At 42.9% G+C, this 13,187-nt stretch overlaps 1 protein-coding gene across 1 annotated transcript in view; it reads left to right on the forward strand.

Annotated features, from left to right (window-relative positions):
* Positions 1-4,220: 4,220 nt before the first annotated feature.
* Positions 4,221-13,187, forward strand: part of LOC307117632 (E3 ubiquitin-protein ligase TRIM39-like) — a 35,064-nt gene continuing 26,097 nt past the window's right edge. The window contains exons 1-2 of the mRNA XM_079802602.1: positions 4,221-4,361; positions 10,324-10,880. Coding sequence (XP_079658728.1) covers positions 10,326-10,880 — 555 coding nt within the window. The 5' untranslated portion in view covers positions 4,221-4,361; positions 10,324-10,325. The remainder of the gene's footprint in view (positions 4,362-10,323; positions 10,881-13,187) is intronic.

The following is a 13,187-nucleotide window of genomic DNA, read 5'->3' on the forward strand; positions in this document are numbered from 1 at the left end:
AGTAAGAACTGACAACAATCCCCTTACATATGTTCTAACAAGTGCAAAACTTAATGCAACTGGACATAGATGGTTGAGTGCATTAGCCACGTATGATTTTAACCTACAGTATAAGGCTGGAAGTCAGAATGTGGATGCTGATGTACTGTCGCGTTATCCTGCGGATACAGATGGAACTACTAACTGGATGGATATTTCTAGATCAGGAGTCAAAGCAATTTGTGGACGTGTGAAGAGTACTTGCTGGTCTGAAGAAGGGGATGACAGACTGGTAGATCAGTTGGGTGTTGGAGTTGAAAGTGTTCCAGAATTGTATGTTTGCCCGATTCGTTTGGACACTAATGAGGGAGATTCCTTGACTAACCAGGAGTTGAGATTGGCACAGGTCGAAGATCCTGTCATTGGTCCAGTGATGGGAGAGGTGGAATCTGGAAAGTGTCTGAAAACAACAAAGGGTTCAGATGTGTTGGAAACTTTGTTGAGGAAACAAGGGAAGAAGTTGGTTATTCGTAATCATCTGTTATACAGAGTGACACAGAATTCTCTTGGAGGAGAGAAAGTACAGTTGGTTTTGCCTGGAAATTACAGACAGGAAGTCTTGAATTCTCTACATGATGAGTCGGGTCATCTGGGGATTGAGAGAACGACTGAGCTGTGCAAGGACAGATTCTACTGGCCTCATATGTCCAGGGAAGTGGAAAGATATGTGAAGAATTGTGGGAGGTGTATTGTGAGGAAGACATTGCCGCAAAGATCTGCATACTTGAATCATATTTCAAGCAGTGGACCGATGGATCTTGTTTGCATTGATTTCCTATCAATTGAGCCAGACTTGAGTGGAGTAGCAAATGTGCTTGTAGTAACTGATCACTTTTCACGTTATGCACAAGCGTATCCTGCAAGAGATCAGAAGGCGCTGACGGTTGCAAAGATTCTAGTGGAGAAGTTTTTCGTTCATTACGGATTACCTGCTAGGATACACTCTGACCAGGGTCGAGACTTTGAGAGCCGACTGATCAAAGAGTTACTTGGAATTCTGGGGATCAGAAAGTCTCGTACATCACCATATCATCCTCAGGGTGATCCGCAACCGGAACGGTTTAACAGAACGTTGTTATCCATGCTGGGGACCCTGGATGCTTCTAAGAAGGAGAGATGGAGTCAGAGTGTGAGTCAGATGGTGCATGCGTACAACTGCACGAAGAGTGAAGTTACTGGATTTTCTCCTTACTATCTCATGTTTGGGAGAGAGGCTCGTCTTCCAATTGATGTACGCTTTGGAAATGCTGGAGATGAGAGAAGAGGGGAAAAGCATGTGAAGTATGTAGAGAGAATGAAAGAGGATTTGAGAAATGCCTTTGATTTATCACTGCAGAATGCACAGAAAACGGAGCAGAGGAACAAAAGACTCTATGATCAGAGAGTGAAGTTCTGTGAGCTTGGAAAAGGAGACTGTGTACTGGTGAAGAATCTGGCTACAACTGGGAAACAGAAGTTGAGAGATAAGTGGGGTTCAGTACCTTACCTTGTTCTGGAGAAGCTGGTGAATTTGCCTGTGTACAGGGTGAAGCCAAAGACGGGAACAGGAGGGGTGAGAACATTGCACAGAGACCACTTGTTGCCGATTGGTGATGGAGTGAGAATTAACTTACCTTCAGAGAGGGAGGACAGTTCACGTCGTGTGGTGACCAGATCTAAAACTGTGGAAAGAAAACAGAAGAAAGTCGTGAATCATGAAAGAGAGAATCGTGAATCAGTGGACTTGAATTCCGAGAGTGATGATAGTAGTGATGGGGTTTATTATCCAGTTGGAAGGACTGTGAACCTTGAAAGACTATCTTTTCCATCAACTGAGAGGGAAAACGTACAGAGTCCTACTAGGTCTCGAGAGGATCTTGATCAGGTGGAAGTGACTGGAGGAGAGGAGTCTGATGCTCAAATGGAGGAGAACCTTGAGGATTCAGTTTCTGAAGAGGAAGCAATTGAAACTGTGAATGTTGCAAGGGAAGAAGGGGAACTTGAAAGAGTGAGGAATTATCCAAAGAGGATGATAAAACCAGTTCAGAAGTTGAGTTATGATGAACTTGGAAAGTCTTCTGACCGGCCGTTGACTATCGTGTATAGAGGGATGGTCGTGAAGATTCAAGAGTCTTCTAAGAAAAAGAGTGCTTGCAGAACATTGTGGTGTCATCCAATGGCCACATGTGAACACTGTGTTCAGCAGAAGATGTATCCGAAGTCTGAAGTCTTACTACAGTTGTAGTATGGGACTCATGAGGACATGAGTAATTTAGTAGGGGGAGAGTGTAACCCAGGTGTGTTAGTAATATTTTATTTCTGAGAATATTACAGAAATATTTAATTCTGAGTGAGAAGGGAATTATTATTGATTAAACAATATTCTTATTAATTCAGAATGTTCATTTATAGGATTTATAAGTGATATAATGTGTTTCATGTGAAGAAGAATATAATTGGTATGGGTTGCTTTAAGAATAACGAGGAAGATTAAAGGTTGTCTGTAATGCACTTTAGCGAAAATGTGCTTTTGGCTAGCAAGCTTGTATTTCTTTATTCTCATTGGCTGTTGCTCTATGTTTATCCCGCCTGCTTAGACAGAGGGTGATTCTGATTGGGTGAGAGGGGTAAGAGACTGACAGGGAGGCGATTCTGAAATGAGACGCTGAAGTTGGCTGGAGAGTGTGTTCTGATCGCTGAAGTGAAAAAATGTAATTTAAGTGCTGCATAAGTGTTTAATTTGTGCATTTATTCATTTTGGGCTTTCTAAAAGCATTTGTGAAGTGTTTACAAGCTACTCCGTACAGGAGTTCGTGTCAGGTGTTCATTTCATAGTGATGACAGTTACTTTAGTAAGAGAGTGCGTTGGATTCACGGACATTTAGAGACTCTGGAATGCACGTTGGGTTTATCTGATCCGTGCGAAGAGGACACCGATTCGCTGGACTCTGTGAGAGCGTTCTAGATCGGTTGAGATCTGGATTTCGTCTGCTGCTGTCGGGGAAGAGGATGGTGAGCTGCTATGTCATGTAAGAGCCAGGGTGTTCGTGTGTGCTCGTGGAGGATGAAGAGCTGCTAAACTGTGGAGTTTGCTGACTGAGGAATTCAGGTGATCTCGTTTTTGTTTTATTTGCTCAATAGAGTGAAGAGGCCATTTGTTGTTTCTAGGCCACAGCGAACTCTAGCAACGGTACCAGGCCTGCAACGAGGGGTTGGGTGGTGACTTTGACATTGTGTGTGTGTGTGAGAGTGTGTGCGCGCATATACGAGTGATCACTCAAAAGGTACCTTAAAGTGTTTTATGTTTTCCAAAAGATAAAGTGAGTATTGAGAAGTTTTTCTGAGTTATGTGAGATAACTGTAAAGGTTATTTGAGTAATTTGATCTTTTTCATTCTATTTAAAGAATATAGAGTGATTTAATTCACTTAAAGTTACAAAGTGAAGGTGAATTGAACTGTTAATTATTTTCTGGAAGAGAAAATAAGCAGTACGAGACAAGTGTTGATTTACATTTGAAGTTTATTGATCATTAATCATTCAATACATGTGATTTAATTCATTTAATATTTTCTTTCATTTGTGTGTGAATAAATATCATTGTTTTTGGTTATACTTAACATATTGTGTTGTTTGAAGTCATTTAGGAGAGACATATTCCTAGACTAAAAGGGAAAGAATAACATTATTGCATAGTTGCACGTCGAGAGACACATTTAAAGAATCCGGAGCGTCGCTTGGGTTACACTCATAGCATAGGGGGCGCTACACTTGATTTGGTTTACATTTGCTTGTTGCGCTCACTCACACAATACAGTACTTTTCCCCTCTAACATTTAAATATTGCCTTTAGAATTCGAATATAATTCGAATTTTGCTAATATTTAAGAAAGAATTTTGAATTTAGCTTTTCAGACATTTTGACATCCCTAACTGCCATGCAAACTTATGAAATATACACGTTTTTAACATGCCTTCATTTATTTTTTGCTACTTTTCCAATAGCTTTATATATTGTATTATTTTACCTTTGAACAAGACACAGGAATCAGAAGATTTCACTGTGAAACATGTTTAGTGTGTGTCGTTTCTATAAAGCTGCAGCTTTGATAAGATAAATCCATATCCTGAAAGTTTCTTACAGTGTTTACTCACTCAGCAGGGATGAAATATGAACTGTTTCATATTCATGATTATGGGCGGAGCTCTGTGACATCACTGCAAGTCAGTAAAGACTTCAGTGAAAGTGAAACTGAACAGATGACCAGCAAGCTTCATCAAACAACAGCATTTCCTTTCAGAAACTCTGAAATCAACGACCAGATCTGATATCTTCACTCACAGGTAAGTCATGGAAATGTACATTAAACATTAAACAAACATGACACCTGATGTTTAGATGTTTATTTAGTGGGTTATTTATCTGATAAAATAATGCGTTGAGCATTATAACCAATCACACGCGTTTCTGTTGAGCGTGAGGTTTGTTTTGTTTTGACTGAATTCTTACTGAAACTCGTGAATTCTCCTGTCATCATAAACATCAAAGATGCAGATGTAAGAGATTTATTTCGCAGTGTCGTCAGCTTCCGTGATTTTAACGAGAGTGTTTGTGAGAGCACTTAAACTCACATTCTCTGCTCCCCTTCTGTATAGTTTATTCCGGTTAATATAATTTATTCATCATACTGGTAAGATCACACAAAGTATTCATTTTCTAATGCATAAAAAGCATTAAAATAATTCGTAAATGTTTGTAGTTTTATCTGTGTAGTGACGTGCAGTTTCCCCAAACACAAAAAACTTTAATGTAGCCTATCTATTAATCGACGAATCATTATTAGCCTACAATATCAAGAGCATATCAATAACTGACAATGACTCTGTAAAGAGTTCCTGTTCATTTTGTAATTTGAGTAACATTAAACAGTCTGTGTTAATAAACATTTAAGCTATTTCAGATGCAGCTTCTGTTCCACCTTTGCAGTGTAAAGGCTTTTGTTAATGATAAAATTTTATTGGTAGCAGTCTAGTATTCTGATTGATTTAAGTAATTAGTTAAATGTAAGTATTTGACAAACAACAACAAAGGTAATCATTAAAAATTGCACTTCTAAATAAATAAAATGCCCTTGGAAGTCAATTGCAAAATGGAAAAGTTAATTTCTGACCCTGGCATGGGGGAACGTCTGGTATTTGCTGTTTTTTATAGGTGTAAATTGCAGAAATAAAAAAAAAAACATTCAAACTGACAATTCAGGGACATTTATTGTTAATGATTGATGGTTTTCCAATGAGATGAATGGTAAATACTAGGAGGTAAAGCTGTCGAGACTGTTTTCCAAGATGGCTCCTGTCTGTATCCGCGTAATGTACTGTCTTTATAAAGTATCTTCTTATTAAACTGTTTGTACACTTACAAAGTTCTCAATGCTTCGGTTTGCATGTAGGGACCCTCATTATGCTACCGTGTTAGTGTGAGGCTATTTTGAGCCTTGTTAGTGTTATTAACTAGTGATTTAATTTGACTTATTCTGTGCCCCATATACTAGCGTTATAAACTAATCTGTTTTTAGAGATAAAACTCTTTACATTCGATTTTCATGAAAATGCATCCCAGAGAATGATCTACTCGGTAACCATGTGTTAATCACCCCTATAGGTTCATTTTTCACCAGAGTTGTCCTTTAAAATCTTTGTATTCCAAAAGTTTGTCTCTGGCACTGCCACCTTGTAAAGTTACTGTCAGTGTCACTGGACACTTTTATTCAGTTTTTTATCATTGTTGCCTCCCATTGATGTGTGTTAATCCATTGCTAGGGTCAGACAGTATTTTATCTAACCGTTTTGCTGGTGTGTCAGTGGTTATTTTGTATTAAACCATAGAGATTTACTTTAATTAGCTAAGATAGGCTGTGATTTGACATTTGAACATGGATTTTTATTTTATTTTACATGTTTTATTTACTCAGACTTTCATGGAAGGTTAGGTATTTTCTTAAAAGTCATGGAAATGTATTGGTAGAAATGTGTACGAACTCTGTTACATGTACCGTGGCTCTCAGAGACACGTTTAGTTTCTGTGTTTACTGTAGATTCTTCTTCTGTAGCCCAATAGATCTATGTAACTACAGCCATATGAAGCATAAGAGGCAGATCTTATAGGCTCAGTTATGTTAGGTTTAGCGGTGGAGGCACTTCCTGTCAGAACATATGCCTGCTTAAAGGGTAACTAAACCCTAAACCAACTTTTTTTAGTTAATGATCTGTAATACTGGGGCTTTATTAATGCTGTTCATTGATTCGAGTAAATGTTTTGACATTTGAATATAAAAGTGTTTTAATTCTATAAAATATGGTGTAAAACCGCCAAAGTACTGCCCTCTTAAGGTTGAACGGTGGCTACTGCAGTTGAGTTTTCCTATTGGACGTTGTGGTACATCATAGGATGGCACTGCCAACGGCTCACTAACCTGGCGCGAGCTCACCATGCCCTCAGAAATGTTTCCCCCAATCACATGATGAGAACGGCTTCACTCCAGTACCTCATGTTACATGAAGTAGAAAAATTATGAATGAAACTCACTTGACACTTGCTTTAACATTGTAATGAAGAAAATGCGGTTAAATAATGCAGTTGTCAGTACACGTCAGGCTTTTCTTGTGATATTATTGCCCCCCGTCATGTGTACAGATAAGTTTCATACATATCGACGCGCATATTCAAAACCTGACACGCAAGTGGTTGCCGCGGTAACGTTAATGAACAACAATACCGTAACGTGCTGGCGTATATTCTACAGTCTAACTTATTTGAGGAAATCTGTTTATAATAGGCTTTTAGGTCTGAACTTGGTCCTGCGCTGCGTATTGATTCATTTCATTTGAACGAAAATCATATGTATATCAGATATCTGATCTATTTTTAGTGGCATTCAGTGTAAGGATTTGACTGTTCATAGATTAGGTCAGTTCTCTTGCGCTGCTGCTTCACTAGCATCGTCGGCATCTGGAGTTAGCGCAGTTAATGCGGCTTGCATTGATAAGGCTCTGGGTCTGTGTCCACAGACACTTCAGGTGAAGGTAGGAGAAATGACCGCTCTGTTGCAAAGCTACTGGTGTCACTCCAGTCATTCTCCATCTTTGCGACTCGCGAGTCTGACAGCTGTCAATCAATCCGTCACTGCGGGTCTCAGGTGCACACCCCCTGCTCAGCCCCGCCCTCGGTTCATCCCTCTTTCTCCGCCCACTTTTCCAGCATTTTTTAAAAATTGCCAGTGGGTGGAGTTAAGCTCTGAGCAGGGGTTTAGTTACTCTTTAAAGGGTAAATTCAGTGATTTTGCATTAAGTTTTGTATCAGTAGAAACCCGGTAGTATATTCAAATTAACGTACTCCCTCCCCCCACCACACCCCCCACCCCCCCATATCCCCCTGAGACAAGAGAATTATGCATTTATGCAATTATGCATTTATGCAATTATGCACACGCCCACAGGGTTAAGAGATCTCACTCACAGAATGTAAATGCGCTCGGCTTGGCTTGGGCATTAATAACGGAGCTGTACGGAGCAAAGTGAGTGTTTCAACTTTTCAATGAATTCCTATGAAATTCATTGAAAAGTTTAGCTTCCACATGCGATCTGATAATGCTCCAGACTGGACACGCGTCGTGAATGACAGCCGCGCTTACCTCAGCTCTGCTCAGCTCTTCTCGTGATGAATGAAATCTGACTCCTGCTGCATCTGTGATGTGACTTTCGTTCGGCTCACTCACACATTATTGAAAAGACACGTTCAGTTTTTAATTGTAATGTTTATTCTCTAACTGAACAAAATTATTGTATTACTATGAAAATCAAAACCACGTTGGGGTGGAGCCGCGGTGGGCAAGAGATGTAACCAGTAGCCGTGGCTTGGGAGTGGCCTCGTTGAGCAGCGAAGCAAGTGCATTCTGGGAGTTGTTGTCTTTCATCCACATGAGACAAAAATACATTTTCAGTTTTTTCTCAGTCTAGATGGCACCAAATAAAAAAATTATTTCACATTTCTACTACATAAATGACCCAGTTTAATTACACATTCATTTTCCCAGCGCTTGACAGTAATTCATAGTTGTTATAATAGCTTTTAGAACACAAACTGAATTAAAGCTGCAAGCAGCGATGAAAGGGCCCTCGCACATGCACTGCCACTCGGTGGCCTCAGGAAAACAGCGAATAGTGGGCGACATGCATTTAAGTGGGTAAATATAGGAGAAATACAGCAACGTTTTTTTGATGTGCCTTCTACCAGCAGGTAGCGCTTTCTCTATAACTGAATATTGGCATGTATATGTCTTCAGGTCAGGACTCTTATCAAATATGTGAAGTTTGGGGCAGATCGGACATTGTATGCTTCCTGTGTCATGGCGAAACATCAGACTTTGTGAGGCCGCCACGGACACGCCCTTCAGCGAAAACTCAAGATGTTCAAAATGTAACATCACCAAGGCCTTTAGATTAGACTGACCAAATATGATGTTGTTCTGGTTAAATCCCAATGAGGAGTTAATCACAGCATAAAATATGGCCTTTCCTGTTGCCAGTAGGTGGCGCTATGACTTTAACTGAATATTGGCATGTAGATGTCTTCAGGTCCGGACTCTTATCAAACGTGAAGTTTGGGGCAGATCGGACATTGTATGACTGACTTACAACAGCTTCCTGTTTCATGGCGAAACATCAAACTTTGTGAGGCCGCCACGGACACGCCCTTCAGTGAAAACTCAAGATCTTCACAATTTAACATCACTAAGGCCTTTAGATTAGACTGACCAAATATGATGTTGATCTGATTAAATCTCTAGGAGGAGTTCATTAATGAATGACGTCTGGAAATGGCAAAATTTGCAACAATTTTGCAAAGAAAATTCAAAATATCTCACTTCCTGTTGGTTTTCAGATTTCGTACCAGGAGACTTTTTTGAAGGTATTGGGCTGTTACATGTGTCTACCGACTTTCATACCTGTACGTGAAATGTAGCGGGAGGGGCACTTCGTTGAAATTTTTTAGGTGGCGCTATCGAGCCATTTTGCCACGCCTAATTTCGAAACTCATATGTAGATGTCTTCAGGTCAGGACTCTTATCAAACATATGAAGTTTGGGGCAGGTTGGGCATTGTATGCCTGACTTGCAACAGCTTCCTGTGTCATGGCGAAACCTCAGACTAGAGGGCTGCATTGGGATTGAGTCCCGCCGGGTCCCGCGGGACCCAACGTAAATCTCGCGGGAGCGGGCGGTTTGAATTTTGCTGCGGGCGGGAATGGGCGGCTAAAAAAACACAGCGGGAATCGGCGGGATAGGGAGGTTGCCTAACGACATGATGGAGAAGATGTCAATAGATGATGTTTCCTTTCAGTCGGTCACGTTCGACGTACATCGGAACTGACCGACGAATTGGGATCTGTTTTTTGTTTCTCAATCTGTTTTTCTGTTTTCTGTTTTGCAAAGCAGTCTATTTTTATGTGCAAAGTTTTTGATAAAAACGAAATTATATTTGAATGTATTTGTCTTTTTTTTTTTTTTTTTTACATGCAGGCCAGGGAAACGAAACAAACAACCCCATGAATCTCTTTAATAAAATCAATACAAATACGTGTTTTTTTTCCCTGCGGGACGGGAGAAGACACAAAATCAATGCATCTCTATTATTGTGCGGGAATAAATTCTCGGAGTTTTGCGGGTGCGGGTGGGAGTGGACATACATATTGCGGGAGCGGGCGGGAGTGTAACACATACGTTGCGGGAGCGGGCGGTAATGGTCAGAAATTCGGCGGGTGCGGGCGGGATGAAGAAAACAGTCCCGCGCAGGGCTCTACCTCAGACTTCAGGCCGCCACGGACATGCCCTTCAGGGAAAACTCAAGATTTTGCACCCAGGGTCTTTTTTGTAGGTATTGGGCTGTTACATGTGTCTACCGAATTTCATACTCATACGTGAACCGTAGTTCGACCACGCTTAATTGAAATTTTGTAGGTGGCGCTATCGAGCCATTTTGCCACACCTAATTCTGAAACCCATATCAGATGTAAATTTTCTCCACTTCTGACACATGTGCAAAGTTTCATGAGTTTAAGAGCGTGTTTAGGCCATCAAAAATGCGATTCATTTGGGAGAAGAATAATAATAGGCTGAGCAATTCCAATAGGGTCCTCACACCATCGGTGCTCGGGCCCTAATTACTCAGTGCACATAACTAGTATTATGAAAGTTGCTCTCTTCAGCTGTGCAGATGATATATTGTCATTCATTGCTTATCTTTTCAGTCATGGCGTCCTCCAGTGGTCCAGCACTAAATGAGGAGCTCCAGTGCTCCATCTGTCTGGAAGTGTTCACTGATCCAGTCACCACTCCATGTGGACACAACTTCTGCAGATCCTGCCTGAGCAAGTGCTGGACGGACACACAGACCTGCTTCTGTCCACTCTGTAAAGACACATTCAGTAGAAGACCTGATCTCAAGATTAATACAACACTCAGAGAGGTTGCACAACACTTTAAGGAGAAGCTCAATCTAGAAGAATCTGAGGTGTTCTGTGACTTCTGTGATGAAATAAAGCAGAAAGCTGTGAAGACCTGCCTGACGTGTCCAAGCTCTTACTGTGAGACTCATCTGGAGCCTCATTTCAGAGTCCAACGTCTAAAGAAACACAAACTCATCAATGCTGTGGAAAATCTGGAGGATTACATATGCCAGAAACACGAGAGACCTCTGGAGCTGTTCTGCAGAGATGATCAGACGTGTGTGTGTCTGTCCTGCACTGAAGGAGAACACAGGACTCACAACACTGTTCCTATAGAGGAGGAGAGTCGAGAGAAGAAGGTAAAGAGTTAACAACTAAACACTTTAATCAAACTAATTCTCTTTTGGGGGGATTTTAGGTAATTTAGTTCTTAGATTTTATATGTAAATTTCTCTATTTCAGTATCATTTGTATAAACAAATACAGACATAGGGACAAAACCACAGAGCAAACAATAAAAATGTGCAAAAACACAGGCAAACAAGGATATCCAGGACAATGGGCAGAAGAACAAGACAAAGACACAAGGGAAACCAGAATACAGGCGCTCAGAATAGAAGTGTAACACAAAACAAGACTACGCAAAGTGAAAATGAAAACAGGGCTTAAATGGGCAGGCTTTAACAAGGGTAATTACACACAGCTGAACGCAATCATACAATCATGAGAACAGACAATGGATACTGGGAAATTAAGTTCAGGAGGGAGGTGGAGCGGAGGCAGACCCGGGGGAGGGATGGAGGGCCAGGTCTGTGAATTGGAAGCAGGACTGAAGACCGAGGTGGATTGGAGAGCCAGCAGAGCAGGTGGTCGAGGCAGAGTTGGTGGAACCGAAGACCATCTCAGTGGAGCTGGAGACCACCACAGCAGAGCTGAAGACCACCAAGGAGTAGCTAGGGACTACCATAGTGGAGCAGGCGGAGTTGGTGACCACCATGACAGATTAGCCAGAACTGGAACAAAGAACCCAGAGAGAGGTTAGGGTTGTCCTCTGGGGCCACATAGAATGACCATCGCCGTAACTGGGAGTACAATCAACTGTAAATTGTAGGAGAACCTCTGAGACTCGATACCATTGGATTCGGATGCACTGGACTCAAAGATGATGTGAGGACCACTGAGATGCCAGCTACTCGCACCGACATCAACGGTAGAACCGCCAAGCTGGAAGTCAGTCTCAACGCCTAAGGTCTGCCTTAGTAGCTTTAGATGCAGTGTCCATGACAGCAGGAGACTCTGGCGCGGTGACCATGATGGCTGGAGACTCTGGAGTGGTGGCCATGATGACAGGAGACTCTGGCGTGGCGGCCATGATGATTGGAGACTCTGGCGTGGCGGTCATGATGGCTGGAGACTCTGGAGTGGTGGCCATAATGACAGGAGACTCTGGCGTGGCGGCCATGATGTCTGGAGACTCTGGTGTGGTGGCCATGATGACTGGAGACTCTGGCGTGGCGGCCATGTTGGCTTAAGACTCTGGTATGGCAGCCATGATGACTGGAGACTCTGGTGTGGCGGCCATGATGGCTGGAGACTCTGGAGTGGCAGCCATGATGGCTGGAAACTCTAGAGTGATGGCCATGTTTGCTTAAGACTCTGGTGTGGCGGCCATGATGGCTGGAGACTCTGGAGTGGTGGCCATGATGGCTGGAAACTCTAGAGTGATGGCCATGTTTGCTTAAGACTCTGGTGTGGCGGCCATGATGGCTGGAGACTCTGGAGTGGTGGCCATGATGGCTGGAGACTCTGGAGTGGCAGCCATGATGGCTGGAAACTCTAGAGTGATGGCCATGTTTGCTTAAGACTCTGGTGTGGCGGCCATGATGACTGGAGACTGTGGAGTAGCGGCCATGATGACTGGAGACTCTGGCATCGCGGCCATGATGACTGGAGACTCTGGTGTGGCGGCCATGATGATTGGAGACTGTGGAGTAGCGGCCATGATGTCTGGAGACTCTGGTGTGGTGTCCATGATGACTGGAGACTCTGGTGTGGCGTCCATGATGACTCGACACTGTGGAGTAGCGGCCATGATGTCTGGAGACTCTGGCATGGCGGCCATGATGACTGGAGACTCTAGTGTGGTGTCCATGATGACTGGAGACTCTGGTGTGGCGTCCATGATGACTCGACACTGTGGAGTAGCGGCCATGATGACTGGAGACTCTGGCGTGGAGACCATGATGACTGGAGACTCTGGTGTGGAGGCCATGATGACTGGAGACTCTGGTGTGGCGTCCATGATGACTCGACACTGTGGAGTAGCGGCCATGATGTCTGGAGACTCTGGCATGGCGGCCATGATGACTGGAGACTCTAGTGTGGTGTCCATGATGACTGGAGACTCTGGTGTGGCGTCCATGATGACTCGACACTGTGGAGTAGCGGCCATGATGACTGGAGACTCTGGCGTGGAGACCATGATGACTGGAGACTCTGGTGTGGAGGCCATGATGACTGGAGACTCTGGTGTGGCGTCCATGATGACTCGACACTGTGGAGTAGCGGCCATGATGACTGGAGACTCTGGCGTGGCGGCCATGATGACTGGAGACTCTGGTGTGGAGGCCATGATGACTGGAGACTCTGGCGTGGCGGCCATGATG

Source organism: Gobio gobio (genome assembly GCF_949357685.1).
Source record: "Gobio gobio genome assembly, chromosome: 21".
Classification (NCBI taxonomy): Eukaryota; Metazoa; Chordata; class Actinopteri; order Cypriniformes; family Gobionidae; genus Gobio; species Gobio gobio.